This window comes from Haliotis cracherodii, unplaced genomic scaffold (genome assembly GCF_022045235.1).
Source record: "Haliotis cracherodii isolate W230 unplaced genomic scaffold, xgHalCrac1.p SCAF_19, whole genome shotgun sequence".
In the NCBI taxonomy this organism is placed as follows: Eukaryota; Metazoa; Mollusca; class Gastropoda; order Lepetellida; family Haliotidae; genus Haliotis; species Haliotis cracherodii.
This window is the reverse complement of record NW_027266274.1, coordinates 1,934,802-1,953,302: the sequence shown is the minus strand read 5'-3', so window position 1 is coordinate 1,953,302 and position 18,501 is coordinate 1,934,802. Positions and strand designations below refer to the sequence as shown.

At 42.7% G+C, this 18,501-nt stretch overlaps 1 protein-coding gene across 3 annotated transcripts in view; it reads left to right on the top strand.

Annotated features, from left to right (window-relative positions):
* The window catches only part of LOC139466660 (uncharacterized), a 345,287-nt gene that overhangs the window by 193,438 nt on the left and 133,348 nt on the right, over positions 1-18,501 (top strand). For 2 of the 3 annotated variants that reach the window (XM_071248253.1, XM_071248252.1), the window contains exon 10: positions 5,364-5,475. In XM_071248253.1, coding sequence (XP_071104354.1) covers positions 5,364-5,475 — 112 coding nt within the window. Of the gene's footprint in view, positions 1-4,852; positions 5,316-5,363; positions 5,476-18,501 lie in introns of those variants that run through there. The other variant, XM_071248254.1, reaches the window with a different exon arrangement.

Below are 18,501 nucleotides of genomic sequence, written 5' to 3'. Positions count from 1 at the left end.
ATAAGCTGGTGTGAGGTGTTTTTGTGAGGTCGTAATGGAGTTTCCCTCTACTCCTGGTTGCAAGAAGTGTGGTCATTTAATGATCACGGTACATCCTCACAGAAGCTGCTGGAAGTGCAGAGAGGATATATGTACAGATGAGGCTAGATGTAACTAAAGCTAGAAGGCGTGAAGCAGCTAAGAAGAAAGTTAAAAAGTCAATGCGACAATTGACACTGAAGTAACCTCTGACTCTACCCCAGCGCCTCCTACTCCTCCATCTCCTGCGTTCTCTATGAACTTGATTCAACAACTCTTCAAACAACAGCAGGAGATGATGGAGATTATGAAGAAGAGGCAAACAGTATTGGCTAAGAAGAATCCTCCGGCCAAGAGGCCGCATGGGGGACAGCCATCTGTTTATGCCACAGCCACAGCCACTGACGTACGGCCTACCTCAGCTGACTGTACCGACCAGCCATCCGACCAGCTGCCCAACCCGCCGGGTAGAAGCTCTCAAGCTTTATCCTACCGTAATACACGGGCATCTAGATCAGGGTACTGCATGGCCATATTCCCCAGCTAAGACACCCTACGGTCACCGCATGGACTCAACGGTAACCCAGCCCGACCGGCCAGCCAACCAGCTAACTGTATGGTCACCATCAACCGACAGTACCCAAGCCGACCACACGGGACCGGCCAACCAACCGTCCTGTCGATGGGCCAACCGATCAAGATGAAGGTTCCCTTACAGGCTCCGTTATACATGGGCAGTCATCACAAGCCGCACGGACCTTACTCATACTGGAATCCTGGACATCAGTGGATGGTGAACCACACGTGGAACATGTGGAGCGTATGGACTATTACAAACATCCACCTCTCCCGGGAGCTATCCACGGTCATTCCGAGGCGGAATCAGCCTTTATGAGGAGGTTAATCAGTCTGACGTTTCATGCCATATCATCTCATGCCTGTATTCCAACCTCCTATGACAGAAAATTCACCGCCTAAGATGCCGGAATAAGGAGGATGCCATGCTCCTGCATCATCTCAACACATCCAGCAGACATTACCTTGGCCGAGGTATGTCAGGCAAGGTAGTAGACCAGATGTCTGAAAATCTGCTCAAGCTTAGCCATGATGACCGGCTACCCTTACCTACATTGAAGCGGAAGTTGTATAGAACTCATGACTCTCCACTTCCAGATCATCAAGTTTTGGATGAAGATTTTATGAAGCTAGTACGCAACCCTAATACTAATGTCACTTCACCTGCTTCACGGATCAAGGACCTGGCCATGGCTTCCAGACATTCCTTGGACATTGGGGCTTATATCGACTGGTTTGTCGCCGGAATCAGGCATATCATTCCACCAATGCAGACATCATATGAAGGCATACCCAGAGAGACTCCTATGCCTATTAGGATGGGTCAAGTTGGACTTATCCACAGCCTGCTAGACACCATAGTCAGAAAGCAGGAAGACTTACTCACCATGCAAGTATGGATGTCTTCACAACTACTTTGAGTTCAGCATCAATAACTCCTAGCACAGATTTCCAAGAGGCTGATAATGTCACAATCAATATCTACTCCCAAGACGTTCAACGGCAAATTGGGTCATGTCATAGACGAGGTCAGACAAGATACAACAGACAATTTCAAGTATCAACTATCAACATAGCAGCCAAATCCGGTGGCAGAGGTGAATGCAGATTCTGACTTCCTTGCCACCCACTCCAACGTTATAGACCCTTTCGACCTGGTTATGTCTATGGACTGAGATTTACGCCTATTGTCTTTCAACATGATGCAGACTCCGGGGCCAGAGGCACCTTCTTCATATGCCGAAAAATGGAAGCAGATTACGCCCGACTGCTGGATTCCAGATGTTGGGCTCATGGATACAAACTGCATATCAAGAAATGTCCACCAGAAGATCGATTCGTCAAGACTATTATGATAATTCAATCCCTATTAAGTCAACCCAGCAGGTCTCTAAGGTGGTGGATGTCTTTTCTAGGCAACTTAACGTCTCTACAGGATATGACCTTGATGAAGGTTGATGTTACTTCCGCTACAGATATGGATCAACTCACTAAGATCCCACACCCTAGAGTTCAAGAGTCAGTTACCTCCCAACTTATTACAGGATCTGCAGTGGTGGACTCACAGAGAACATGTGATGAGCGGCATTCCTCTGACTTCTCTACGCCTGAACACCATCTATTCACAGACGCATCAGATTCGGGATGGGGAGCCCATATGGACGATCTCACCGTACAGAGATCATGGAACACTGAGGGGGATCCTTCATATCAACTGCAAGGAAATGAAGGTAAGCTATTACGCCATCCTGGCTTGGAAGATCGTCCATCCTCATAGCTACAGGCAACACAACAGTAGTGGCATACATCCAGAAACAAGGAGGAAACAGATCCAGTTCTCTGATGATGGTGACCAAACGATTGTTTGCCTAGGGAGACTATCAGTTGCCAGATGGATGCAAGACATATTCCCGGGAAGCTGAACATCCTTGCCGACAGCCACTCACGTCGGGGGAGAATAGTGGCAAAAGAATGGACTTTACATCCCCAGATCTTTGCTTGGATAACCACGTTATGGGACACACCGCACCTAGACCTCTTTGCCACCTGCCAGAACCATCAACTTCCAGTTTATGTCAGTCCAGTTCCACACCCAAGGGCTCACCAGATGGATGCGCCATTGATGGATTGGAACACCGGAAGTGACGTCAGAACTGGAAGTGATGTCAGCACTGGTAATAGTGTCACAAATCTAAATTTAACAAGAAATGATGTCATTGACTAGAAATAGTAATATTGGTGTCATTACTGGTCTAACAAGATCAGCAAATATTAAGGTAATTCTAGTGAAGGTGTCAACTGATTCTTGATGCATTCTGATTTTCAAGTCCGCAGGAGGAATTTTAGAGGAAATTATCTCGCGTCGGGATTAGAATCAGTGAATAATGGTTTCCAGAAGAGGACTACTGTCAATTACACAGGGAGTTACAAGAAGCAGATTCCACAGGTCCCTCTGGTATATTCTGGCAAAGATGTAACAGAGCTAGAGGATTCGCAAGAATTATCAAACAATAGTTAGCATTTATAATAATTCTAAGAATACTACCTCTATTGCATCAGAAGTACTCCTCCCCACCTCCCCAATCCATCTACCTCTAGTGGTTAGATGTGGGAAGAAGTGAGATTCCCGCCATTACGCACATCATAGCTTGGGTTGCTATTGTGCTATATATGGGGAACAACTAGTTGTGTGTAATTGACAGTGAAGAGGACGTCTGTTGAAAATCTGAAAATTTTAGTTAGCGTGACTGAAGCCAAAATACAGGATTTATTGCAAAGATGTAATAGAGGTAGTATTCTTAGAATTATTAACAATGATAACTATTGTGAGATAAATATATATAAATATCAATATAAAATTCTTGCGAATCCTCTAACTCTATTACATCTTTGCCATAAATCCTGTATTTAATGTGTTGTTGGCAGCTCTCATCATCCCTATAACTGCAATCTTCTTGCTGATTGAAAATAAAAACGGACCATTTTAACTCCCCTGAATTGACCTGAATAATGTGTTGTCGGTTGTCAGTCTATCTCTACACGTGTTAAGCTTTACTTGTTATGACCTTCACATATATTTTACTCCAGTTTTACTGCATGTTTTTCATATTTCCTCTGAAACAACAGAATTTATTTATTTGAAATTTTGCAAGTATGATCATTGAACAATGCTATCTAAACATTGCTCACAGCATTCCAGTGTTTTTTTCAAATATGTCTGCCATACTGAAAATATCACATTTGACATATAGTACACAACCATTTCTGCATAGATCATTATGAAAGTTGATATATATGCAGTAAGTATGCACAGTTGTGGAATAACACATTATTCATTTTTAGTTTGATACTTTGTACATCTTTGATCCTTGACCTTAATGTCCTGTTCTAACTGTCATGTTGAAAGTGAACGTTTGACCTTCAACTTTGACAATAATGGGTATATTTAATGTATATGTCAGAGTGCCTGTTTTAGAAACTTTGGATACATTTTACATTCACTTTGTTACCCTCGCTATATCATGACAGCCTATCTCTCTATTCTCTGCTAACTATCAGCACCATATGGGATAAACAGCAGACTATGAAGTACTGATGGTGTTAGATTTGCTTGACAGTCTGATACATTTTTTATGTCTACAGAAAAATGAATAAATTATTTTCATTAACAGTTTAAGCAGAGATGATATGAATTACGCTAGCTCTTAATTCATGTTCAATATTTGCCATCAGGGATTGCCATGCATAGAAAAATGCATAGTTTCCACTCAAATTAAGTTACCCTCAAATTTAGGTGAAAAAAATGGCTAAGCTTTACTTTAAAACAGTACATTTTTATAAAGTATCATGTGATGACACATTTTTGTTGTCATGTAAACAATTTCACTTCAGCATTTGAAAGCATAATGTACACTGCCACTCATGGATGTTCGTTATTGAGAGAATTCTCATGTGTTAATATGTAGAAAGAGAGACGGAGAGAAGGAAAACAGTGGGAAGGAGATACAAAATAGGAAGTAATGAAAATCAAACTAGACTACTGCCACCTTGGCTATCAGATTTCAGGAGGTTGCTGCCAGTGGCAACTGGGTCTACTGCCAGCCATGACTGCAGTGAAGGGAGAGAGCATGTGGCAACCACTTGCTCCCATGGTCTGACAGTCATACTGCTCCCCAGCTTCTAGCTTGTGCTGCCTGCCTGCCTGCCTGCCTGCCTGCTGCCTGCCTGCCTGCCACAAGCAGTACTGAGCTTGGGGACAGTCAGTGAGAGAAAGAGAGATTGAGTGGGCTGAGGTGGAGTGTGGCACCAGGCGAGGAGTCAGCAACACATACTGCGACAGAATACCTCAACTAAGTTCATAAGCATTTCCCATTTGTAAACGTGTACACTGTCAGTGACCACCAGTTTATGCAATCAGGTGTGGCTGGAGAGTAACACACCTTTTGAAGTGCACTTTCAACTATCTGCAAGATTCCTTGTTGGATACTACTATCAGTGATCTACACACTGGTGTTGTTTGTGTTGTTATATGACAGTGGGTTATGCCTGTCACAGGATCCACTTCTTCTGGTCAGATGGGAGATTGTGTGCACACCACTGCCACAAAACCTCGAAGCAAAAGTAGCAGTGGTAAAACAGGAAGACAAAACAGCAAGAAAGAGTCCAAGTCTAAACGTGGGGGCAGTATGAAGAAGAGGGACCCCTCAGATATGCCAGCAGAGGTAGGCATAATTAAACAATTTTTTCACACACTATTTATTTTCTTTCAGAAACTTAGCAAACCACATGTATGCCAAAGTGTATGAAACTCAAGAGGACTTGTGCCATAAACGTAATGAAATCCGGGTAGCGAACATGCAGCTTGCTGGAGTTCGAGCACAGGTAAGGTAGTTATAATATCTTCTCAAGTTTCCACAACAAACAAATGCAGGGTTTACACTATGGTTCAAACTGGATTACTGCTGCATACTGACAATAGTTCAAAACCAGTTTCCACAGTCCATGTCCTGCACAGATATCTTCCAAGGGAGCATTTATGGTCACCCGGCGACCATGTGCACAGGCAGATCCAGATAAGGGTGCGCACCCTACCTACCTCTTTTTCCAAGACACCTCACGTATCATGTTCTTGGTTACTTGATAATTTGGGTAGAGTGTGCACATACCCATTTTTTCAAAATCCTGGGTCTGCCACTGAACTTATCCATCTCAAACACCTGTTAATAGATGCTGGAGATGTCATATCTATATCACATGACAAAGAAATACCATATGTTCTCTGTTTGCACTAAAAGTAAAGGATTAAGGTGGTCAGTGAAAAGTGTTCCTGACTGGACTGTGTTTATTCCAGTTTTCATATACACTTACAGAGGCTTCCTTCCCACCTGGCCATGTATGTTTACACAGTTTTATCACTAGTTACTTATGTGTCATACTTGGTATGACACTGTGAAGCCAGCAAAAACTCAACCAAAGAGCTAAGGATAGTTAGCATGGCAATGTTCTCTACATGAAAATAGACACTACCTCATTAGTAGCGGAACTTCCATCATACAAGATACATTCCCACAGTTATCAACAAGTCTACATCCCACACATCCTATCAATGTAGGATACATTCAGATATCACATCAGTATCCTGCATAAAGAATTATTACACACTATAGCAAGAGAGATATAGAAATAACTGCAGTTATTCATGAGTCAGTGTACCAATTTTGACCAGAGCAAGATAATTTCAAAGTAAAATGTTGCCGGCTGTTTCCGTATATCTGGTGATACAAGACAGCAGCAGCAGCAGCAGCAGCAGCAGCAGCAGCTGATGTGTGTACTGCAGCCCCCCTCTCTCTGTGTGGGACTAACACAACACACTGGTGGTTGCAGTGTATATTTAGACTGTCTGGCAGTGCCTCCAGGTGTATACAAGCATTGCTTCAACTTTCATATCATCCATAGGAAACACTGACATAATTAAATAATGCCTGGACATGTATCTTAGCGTAATTCCCTCCAATTGTTAAGTTGAAACAAGCTGAGGTTAAGCATACATCTGTACAATCATCTTTATATAAGGTAAAGTGCAAAACTAATTATTTGTTTGGTAGGCACTTACTTGATGGATGTGTCCTTCTTCCTGCTCCATGCGTCCCCATCTCAGCCATGTTACTTTATTCCTGCTCCATACTCCCCGTCCCAGTCATGTGTCCTTATTCCTGCTCCATACTCCCTGTCTCAGTCATGTGTCCTTATTCCTGCTCCACACTCCCCCATCTCAGTCATGTGTCCTTATTCCTGCTCCATACTCCCCCATCTCAGTCATGTGTCTTTATTCTGTTCCATACTCCCCCATCTCAGTCATGTGTCCTTATTCCAGCTCCATACTCCCCCATCTCAGTCATGTGTCCTTATTCCTGCTCCATACTCCCCCATCTCAGTCATGTGTCCTTATTCCTGCTCCATGTTCCCTATCTCAGCCATGAGTCTGTATTTCTGATCCATACTCCCCCATCTCAACCATGCGTCCCAATCTCTGCCATGTGTCCATATACCTGCTCCATGCTCCCCCATCTCAGCCATGCCTCTATATTCCTGCTCCATCCTCCCCATCTCAGTCATGTGTCCTTATTCTGTTCCATACTCCCCCATCTCAGTCATGCGTCCTTATTCCTGCTCCATACTCCCCCATCTCAGTCATGTGTCCTTATTCCTGCTCCATACTCCCCCATCTCAGTCATGTGTCCTTATTCCTGCTCCATACTCCCCCATCTCAGTCATGTGTCCTTATTCTGTTCCATACTCCCCCATCTCAGTCATGTGTCCTTATTCCTGCTCCATACTCCCCCATCTCAGTCATGTGTCCTTATTCCTGCTCCATACTCCCCCATCTCAGTCATGTGTCCTTATTCCTGCTCCATACTCCCCCATCTCAGCCATGTCTATATATTCCTGCTCCATACTCCCCCATCTCAGTCATGTGTCCTTATTCCTGCTCCATGTTCCCTATCTCAGCCATGAGTCTGTATTTCTGATCCATACTCCCCCATCTCAGCCATGTCTCTATATTCCTGCTCCATACTCCCCCATCTCAGCCATGTCTCTATATTCCTGCTCCATACTCCCCCATCTCAGCCATGTCTCTATATTCCTGCTCCATACTCCCCCATCTCAGTCATGTGTCCTTATTCCTGCTCCATACTCCCCCATCTCAGTCATGTCTCTATATTCCTCCTCCATACTCCCCCATCTCAGCCATGTATCCTTATTCCTGTTCCATACTCCCCCATCCCAGTCATGTGTCCTTATTCCTGCTCCATGTTCCCCATCTCAGTCATGTGTCCATATTCCTGCTCCATGTTCCCCATCTCAGCCATGTGTCCTTATTCTGTTCCATACTCTCCCATCTCAGACATGCATCCTTATCCTGCTCCATACACCCCCATCTTAGTCATGTGTCCTTATTCCTGCTCCATACTCCCCCATCTCAGTCATGTGTCCTTATTCCTGCTCCATACTCCCCCATCTCAGTCATGTGTCCTTATTCCTGCTCCATACTCCCCCATCTCAGTCATGTGTCTTTATTCCTGCACCATACTCCCCTATCTCAGTCATGTGTCTTTATTCCTGCTCCATACTCCCCCATCTCAGTCATGTGTCCTAATTCCTGCTCCATACTCCCCCTTCTCAGGCATGTGTCTTTATTCCTGCTCCATACTCCCCCATTTCAGTCATGTCTCTATATTCCTCCTCCATACTCCCCCATCTCAGTCATGTATCCTTATTCCTGCTCCATACTCCCCATCCCAGTCATGTGTCCTTATTCCTGCTCCATGTTCCCCATCTCAGTCATGTGTCCATATTCCTGCTCCATGTTCCCCATCTCAGCCATGTGTCCTTATTCTGATCCATACTCTCCCATCTCAGACATGCATCCTTATTCCTGCTCCATACTCCCCCATCTTAGTCATGTGTCCTTATTCCTGCTCCATACTCCCCCATCTCAGTCATGTGTCCTTGTTCCTGCTCCATACTCCCCCATCTCAGTCATTTTTCCTTACTCCTGCTCCATACTCCCCCTTCTCAGTCATGTGTCTTTATTCCTGCTCCATACTCCCCCATCTCAGTCATGTGTCCTTATTCCTGCTCCATACTCCCCCATCTCAGTCATGTGTCCTTATTCCTGCTCCATACTCCCCCTTCTCAGTCATGTGTCCTTATTCCTGCTCCATACTCCCCCTTCTCAGTCATGTGTCTTTATTCCTGCTCCATACTCCCCCATCTCAGTCATGTCTCTATTTTCTTGCTCCATACTCCCCCATCTCAGTCATGTGTCCTTATTCCTGCTCCATACTCCCCCGTCTCAGTCATGTGTCCTTATTCCTGCTCCATACTCCCCCATCTCAGTCATGTCTCTATATTCCTCTCCATACTCCCCCATCTCAGCCATGTTACTTTATTCCTGCTCCATACTCCCCGTCTCAGTCATGTGTCCTTATTCCTGCTCCATGTTCCCTATCTCAGCCATGAGTCTGTATTTCTGATCCATACTCCCCCATCTCAACCATGCGTCCCAATCTCTGCCATGTGTCCATATACCTGCTCCATGCTCCCCCATCTCAGCCATGCCTCTATATTCCTGCTCCATCCTCCCCATCTCAGTCATGTGTCCTTATTCTGTTCCATACTCCCCCATCTCAGTCATGCGTCCTTATTCCTGCTCCATACTCCCCCATCTCAGTCATGTGTCCTTATTCCTGCTCCATACTCCCCCATCTCAGTCAAGTGTCCTTATTCCTGCTCCATGTTCCCTATCTTAGCCATGAGTCTGTATTTCTGATCCATACTCCCCCATCTCAACCATGCGTCCCAATCTCTGCCATGTGTCCATATACCTGCTCCATACTCCCCCATCTCAGCCATGCCTCTATATTCCTGCTCCATCCTCCCCATCTCAGTCATGTGTCCTTATTCTGTTCCATACTCCCCCATCTCAGTCATGCGTCCTTATTCCTGCTCCATACTCCCCATCTCAGTCATGTGTCCTTATTCTGTTCCATACTCCCCCATCTCAGTCATGTGTCTATATTCCTGCTCCATCCTCCCCATCTCAGTCATGTGTCCTTATTCTGTTCCATACTCCCCCATCTCAGTCATGCGTCCTTATTCCTGCTCCATACTCCCCCATCTCAGTCATGTGTCCTTATTCCTGCTCCATACTCCCCCATCTCAGTCATGTGTCCTTATTCCTGCTCCATACTCCCCCATCTCAGTCATGTGTCCTTATTCCTGCTCCATACTCCCCCATCTCAGTCATGTGTCGTTATTCTGTTCCATACTCCCCCATCTCAGTCATGTGTCCTTATTCCTGCTCCATACTCCCCCATCTCAGTCATGTGTCCTTATTCCTGCTCCATACTCCCCCATCTCAGTCATGTGTCCTTATTCCTGCTCCATGTTCCCTATCTTAGCCATGAGTCTGTATTTCTGATCCATACTCCCCCATCTCAACCATGCGTCCCAATCTCTGCCATGTGTCCATATACCTGCTCCATGCTCCCCCATCTCAGCCATGCCTCTATATTCCTGCTCCATCCTCCCCATCTCAGTCATGTGTCCTTATTCTGTTCCATACTCCCCCATCTCAGTCATGCGTCCTTATTCCTGCTCCATACTCCCCCATCTCAGTCATGTGTCCTTATTCCTGCTCCATACTCCCCCATCTCAGTCAAGTGTCCTTATTCCTGCTCCATGTTCCCTATCTTAGCCATGAGTCTGTATTTCTGATCCATACTCCCCCATCTCAACCATGCGTCCCAATCTCTGCCATTTGTCCATATACCTGCTCCATACTCCCCCATCTCAGCCATGCCTCTATATTCCTGCTCCATCCTCCCCATCTCAGTCATGTGTCCTTATTCTGTTCCATACTCCCCCATCTCAGTCATGCGTCCTTATTCCTGCTCCATACTCCCCATCTCAGTCATGTGTCCTTATTCTGTTCCATACTCCCCCATCTCAGTCATGTGTCTATATTCCTGCTCCATCCTCCCCATCTCAGTCATGTGTCCTTATTCTGTTCCATACTCCCCCATCTCAGTCATGCGTCCTTATTCCTGCTCCATACTCCCCCATCTCAGTCATGTGTCCTTATTCCTGCTCCATACTCCCCCATCTCAGTCACCTGTCCTTATTCCTGCTCCATACTCCCCCATCTCAGCCATGTGTCCTTATACCTGCTCTCCCCCCCCCACACACACACACATCAAAAGGTCTAATGTCTAAGACCAGCTTGACTTCAGGCTGTCCACCCACATCAAGTTGACATGCCATGAGATACTGATCAAAGCGGCATAAAAACACAACTCACGTTTATTTCTAATATTTCTTTTTTCAAAGTGAACATCCATCTTTTATCTCCATCATAACCATTTTTGTCCACCTCTTCATTTATTACCCATCTTACAACTATTTCCTAACAAGCAGCCACCCGTCATTTGGGGTATACATATATTGCATCATAAACAACTTAACATACCACTGATCTCACAGAGGTTTCATCATAGCCAGCTGTCCTACTGTTTACAGTATACATCCTCTTCCTCTATTCCCCAAACATCACACCTGCATTCCTCATATGATCTTTCCCTATTCCCATCAGTCCCCCACCGTGATATTGCTGGAATATTGCTAAAAGTGGCGTAAAACCATACTCACTCACTCACTCACTCACTCACCTATTCCCATCATATATTTCATCTCTGTTATTCCCTATATATATCACCTCTCCCCTATTAATCACATATTTTCCATTCCATATTACACCTCTAATCGCAATGTATGACATCTCTATTCTCTAAATTTTACACTTGTATTGGAGGTGTGGAGAAACAGCCAACCACAGTAGTTAAGCAATGTTATGCTGCCTCAAAGAGTCTGTTACAACACGTACAACATGTGGGTGGGCATTATGTTGTTGCAACGTGATGGTATGTCCCTGCATTTGCACAAAGGGTTGAACATGATCTCCAATGATGTTGTCCCACCATTCATATTGCCATTAACAAAGTGACAATGTTGAGTAATGCAAGCATCCTCAGAACGTTCTCCCGGATACCTGTAGACCCTTGCATGACAATAAGAGCTGTCCATATGAACCCTGGACGCATCTGTGAACAGTAATGTACACTGTCCCAGTTTTGTCTTCAGAACCTCAGGTGCTGTCTACATCAAAATATTTTGATGTGGAAGCAAAATTGGGTGTATCGCTGGACATCAGGGTCGATGTTGTGCTCCCACAACCAATTTCATATGCTTCTGCAACTAATTAGTCTCAACCCAGGTCAATTGTCCTAGCTGTTAATGAGGCAGTTTGGTATCAATTTCGTAGATGCACCAACCGAATATGGTTGTCCTGTTGATGTAACATCACACGTGGACGACCAGCCCATGGCAAGTTATGAGTGTTGACCTGCTGCAGATAGCGTCTCCAAAGATCATATTCTGTTTCGATGAACATTAAAGTGTGTGGCAACTTCGTTTTGCGCCATTCCCACAGCTCACTGATGTTGATTTTCAGGAAACCATGGCATTGCTGAAGTGTTGTTTACAGTTACACACAGTGTTTTTATGAGCACATGATAGCCAAACAAATTGTGTACAGTTCACATTCAAAAAACACATGTGTAAGAATGAGGCACTTAACAAACACACAAACATCCAAATTGTGCACCATGCATGAACATGAACATGCAATTGTTAATCCAGACCTTAAAGTCGAGGAGATGTCTTAATGAATATGTATTGAAAGATGCATTATATAATTTCAGGATAAATTAATTTTTGTTGAACTTTATATAAAGCACAGTTCAGGCTGTAAGGCTGATAGGCCAAGGTATTATCTTGACCCTTGAAATCTGTATCCAAATGGTATACCTAAGCTGGACAACCAATCTGCCTACATCTTCTCATCATGATCTGTCACTGGAAAAAGAATATCAATAAATCTGTATTGAATTACACAAGTTAAACCTCAGCAGTTGTTACATGGTAATAAAAAGTGTTTATTGTATATGTGAACTAATGTTTGTAATCTGTGTTATTGATTTAATTCAAAATTTCACTCAATAATGTTTACATTAATTTTGGCAAAATTGTGTTGCCCTCTGATACTTACAAATTACCACATTCCACGACAGTGCCAATTCACATTATACACAGCAACAACGGTCATATTACCGCTATTGATGCCTTGGTTGACAGAGAATGGATGCAGACATGCTCCATGGTCTATTGGTTGAGCATCTGCCTTGAGAGCGGAAGGTCAGGGTTCGATCGCTGGCCACGTCACACCAAAAGACATTAAAATATGGTACTTGTTGTTACCCTGCATTAAGGGGCTAAATCAAGGACTGGTCGTCTCTGAGTCAGTATACTGTGTCCATGTGTATCACTTGATCCACCTCTATTCCCATCTGATTATTACTTTATCTCCCATATGTTCCACCTCTGTTCCCCATCTGATTATTACTTTATACCCCATATGTCCCACCTCTGTTCCCCATCTGATTATTACTTTATACCCCATATGTCCCACCTCTGTTCCCCATCTGATTATTACTTTATACCCCATATGTCCCACCTCTGTTCCCCTTCTGATTATTACTTTATCTCCCATATGTTCCACCTCTGTTCCCCATCTGATTATTACTTTATACCCCATATGTTCCACCTCTGTTCCCCATCTGATTATTACTTTATCTCCCATATGTCCCACCTCTGTTCCCCTTCTGATTATTACTTTATCTCCCATATGTTCCACCTCTGTTCCCCATCTGATTATTACTTTATCTCCCATATGTTCCACCTCTGTTCCCCATCTGATTATTACTTTATCTCCCATATGTTCCACCTCTGTTCCCCATCTGATTATTACTTTATACCCCATATGTTCCACCTCTGTTCCCCATCTGATTATTACTTTATCTCCCATATGTTCCACCTCTGTTCCCCATCTGATTATTACGTTATTTCCCATATGTTCCACCTCTGTTTCCCATCTGATTATTACTTTATACCCCATATGTCCCACCTCTGTTCCCCTTCTGATTATTACTTTATCTCCCATATGTTCCACCTCTGTTCCCCATCTGATTATTACTTTATACCCCATATGTCCCACCTCTGTTCCCCTTCTGATTATTACTTTATCTCCCATATGTCCCACCTCTGTTCCCCATCTGATTATTACTTTATCTCCCATATGTTCCACCTCTGTTCCCCATCTGATTATTACTTTATCTCCCATATGTTCCACCTCTGTTCCCCTTCTGATTATTACTTTATCTCCCATATGTTCCACCTCTGTTCCCCATCTGATTATTACTTTATCTCCCATATGTTCCACCTCTGTTCCCCATCTGATTATTACTTTATACCCCATATGTCCCACCTCTGTTCCCCTTCTGATTATTACTTTATCTCCCATATGTTCCACCTCTGTTCCCCATCTGATTATTACTTTATACCCCATATGTCCCACCTCTGTTCCCCTTCTGATTATTACTTTATCTCCCATATGTTCCACCTCTGTTCCCCATCTGATTATTACTTTATCTCCCATATGTTCCACCTCTGTTCCCCATCTGATTATTACTTTATCTCCCATATGTTCCACCTCTGTTCCCCATCTGATTATTACTTTATCTCCCATATGTCCCACCTCTGTTCCCCATCTGATTATTACTTTATCTCCCATATGTTCCACCTCTGTTTCCCATCTGATTATTACTTTATACCCCATATGTCCCACCTCTGTTCCCCTTCTGATTATTACTTTATCTCCCATATGTCCCACCTCTGTTCCCCATCTGATTATTACTTTATCTCCCATATGTTCCACCTCTGTTTCCCATCTGATTATTACTTTATACCCCATATGTCCCACCTCTGTTCCCCTTCTGATTATTACTTTATACCCCATATGTTCCACCTCTGTTCCCCATCTGATTATTACTTTATCTCCCATATGTTCCACCTCTGTTCCCCATCTGATTATTACTTTATACCCCATATGTCCCACCTCTGTTCCCCATCTGATTATTACTTTATCTCCCATATGTCCCACCTCTGTTCCCCATCTGATTATTACTTTATCTCCCATATGTCCCACCTCTGTTCCCCTTCTGATTATTACTTTATCTCCCATATGTTCCACCTCTGTTCCCCATCTGATTATTACTTTATACCCCACATGTTCCACCTCTGTTCCCCATCTGATTATTACTTTATCTCCCATATGTTCCACCTCTGTTCCCCATCTGATTATTACTTTATCTCCCATATGTCCCACCTCTGTTCCCCATCTGATTATTACTTTATCTCCCATATGTTCCACCTCTGTTTCCCATCTGATTATTACTTTATACCCCATATGTCCCACCTCTGTTCCCCTTCTGATTATTACTTTATCTCCCATATGTCCCACCTCTGTTCCCCATCTGATTATTACTTTATCTCCCATATGTTCCACCTCTGTTTCCCATCTGATTATTACTTTATACCCCATATGTCCCACCTCTGTTCCCCTTCTGATTATTACTTTATACCCCATATGTTCCACCTCTGTTCCCCATCTGATTATTACTTTATCTCCCATATGTTCCACCTCTGTCCTCCACAAATACAACAAACTCAAGTCTTTTGTGATATTCTGTCAGTGACTTCTTCAAACAAGGTCGAGGTCACAATCAGAATGAGTACAGATAACTGTGATGAAGCCAAGCTTTTACCTAAGTGATCAATAGTGAATGTTATTGTTCACATCCTGTATACTTCAGGCCACCAAATCAAAGGCAGTCTCACTTTCACAGAGTTTTTGTATGATGTGTGTTGGGAATGTTCAGTTCGAGTGATCTGTTCATTATTCATTCATGAACACTTCTTGAAAAATAGTGCCACAAAATATGCTCAGAAGGGGACAGATCAAAGTAACCAAGGTCAGTCTAGATATTCATCCAAAAAACTTGTGACTTGCTTCAATTCTTCACCCTGAAGTTTTACATTAAATCGAATAGAGTGAGTATACCTTGACCAAGAAACCTTAATCTACTTCAAGTCTATCTATTCATGGCAAATGGATATGGCTCAATTGTAATATGTTTGCAGTAGATCCTTCTTAAGAAATAACTATTAATTGAGAATGCATTGCAACATGCTTGTTTGGTTTAATACAGTTTAAATCTTGAAGAAGTTTCATGATATATTTTATGAATATATCCATCATGATCTCTTGTCTGAACTAAGTGAGGTCATGGTTATCCAATCAGACTTAATACAACGAGATCAACCTTGTAGGATCCATGTGTAACGAACTTCAGTTTATTTCACCACCTGTCTCTTCATCCCGTGTTTATTGAAGTAGATTACCTCATCCTATTAACATACCATTATCCAAAATCTTTATCATGTTTACCAGTTGTTATCAAAACAATAACCTTTCATGGTAAATATTCGACACAAATTTTGTTTTAATTCCTTTCTAAAATTCAAGTTTTTAAATCTACTGTGTTCTTCCAATAAATCCAAGAAAATTATTATCATAGTAATATAAGCACAACAACATTCTTTGGTGTTCTCCATTACGAAGTAGTAACTAATCTGATAGCATAGGTTCAGCTAACGTTATTCAAGATTATGACAGTCATTGTCCAATATGTAATTGCATTCACATACAATGTCTTCTCAACTCCATATGCCCATTTGTCTTTTTCATCTTATTTGCATACATACCAAGCACCTGCTTCAGGAAATGCATATTGCTATGTCAGATCCATTTGTGTTGATGTAATCTCATTTTCCTCATTTAGAGTTGCACTGCAAACTGCTCAAGATTTCCCCTCATTGATCCTATCTGTGCGTAATGATATGGAAATACTGTTTACCTGTAACAGATAGAATCTCTACTCGTATTGTCCCCACTGGAAGTAAATATCTGTAGATGGTGTAATGAGGTCTGCCTTATACAACAGATTACAGGAAATGTGGGATCTCATACAGCCAGTTATTTCATCATCCATGTCTAATTCTGTCCCCCAGACAATTGGCTGTATGAGGAATCTGTGGAAAGTTGGTGTGATTATTTACATAAAGCATTGGAATATGGGAGTTGGTGTGTCGTTAGCAGGCAGTAGTCTGGATCAATACATGCCCAGTCTGCTCCTCACATCCAGGCTTAAATTGATGACCACAGCCTTATGCAATCTAGTGCACTCAAGTAGTTGTACTTGTTCCCCATTAGGACTATAGACGACAGATCAATACAGGGGCCTGACCTATCACAAATACTGACAAATCATAACCCCTTACTTTACATTGTTGTGCACTGTAACATCAAATCGAGAAACAATACCCATTGAAGACATCCAACAAAGAGTGTTTGGAGTATCAGGTGTGTTTCAATGACAAATAGAGATTGTTCAATACACTGGCCAAGGAATGTTGTGTACAGATTGCTACAACATTCTAAGACTAATTCATCATACACCTCATTCATTTAGGGGGAAAAAACACAGTCACATTCTTAAACTTAATCTTAAACTAATGAATGTCAGGTGCTTCAATCAGACCTAGAAATGTCATGCACTGCCATCAGACCTATTGATGTCATACACTTCCATCAGACCTATTGATGTCATGCACTTCCATCAGACCTATTAATGTCATGCACTGCCATAAGACCTAGTAATGTCAGGTGCTTCAATCAGACCTAGTAATGTCATGCACTGCCATAAGACCTAGTAATGTCAGGTGCTTCAATCAGACCTAGTAATGTCATGCACTACCATCAGACCTAGTAATGTCATTCACTGCCATAAGACCTAGTAATGTCATGCACTGCCATCAGACCTAGTAATGTCATGCACTGCCATCAGACCTAGTAATGTCAGGTGCTTCAATCAGACCTAGTAATGTCACCTACTTCCATCAGACCTAGTAATTTCATGCACTTCTATCAAACCAAGTAATGTCATGCACTGCCATCAGACCTAGTAATGTCATGCACTGCCATCAGACCTAGTAATGTCAGGTGCTTCAATCAGACCTAGTAATGTCACCTACTTCCATCAGACCTAGTAATTTCATGCACTTCTATCAAACCAAGTAATGTCATGCACTGCCATCAGACCTAATAATGTCATGCACTGTCATCAGACCAAGTAATGTCAGGTGCTTCAATCAGACCTAGTAATGTCACCTACTTCCATCTGACCAAGTAATGTCACATTCTTCCATCACATCTAGTAATGTCATGCACTTCCATCAAACCTAGTAATGTCATGCACTTCCATCAGACCTAGTAATGTCATGTGCTTCCTTGATAGAATGATGTGTGGGATTATCATACAATGTCATGTAGTAAACTGACAACTCAATTGAGTTGACTGACAACATCATGTACAAACTGAAATTTAAAAGCACTATCATTAATATACAGCCTAAAAGCAACTCAAATTGATTTAAGAATTGTGAATACAAGCTCAAATAATTTTCAGTGCAGTTTTGAGATATGTGTACCAATGAAAGACAATATGTCATCTGCTTCTTCCTTTATGTCATGTTAAGGAAGTCAGTGTGTCAGGATCTGTACTGTTTCTTTTGTCTATGACCTTGTAAAATGCCAAACAAGGACATTGGGTAAATCAATACTGATTAAGCACACATGAAATACTCATTTGTTTGCCTGTCTGCGTAAGGGTTGTCAGCGCCTACTGCACAATCAGAGACAGTACACAATTTCATTGCTACATCATTTGCTGATGAGCATAAAATGACTATCAACTGTCTTGCAATGGAAACTGCGGTTTTAGAGAACTCCTGGTTGGGAACTGTCTGTGCCAGGGATATGGGACTCTC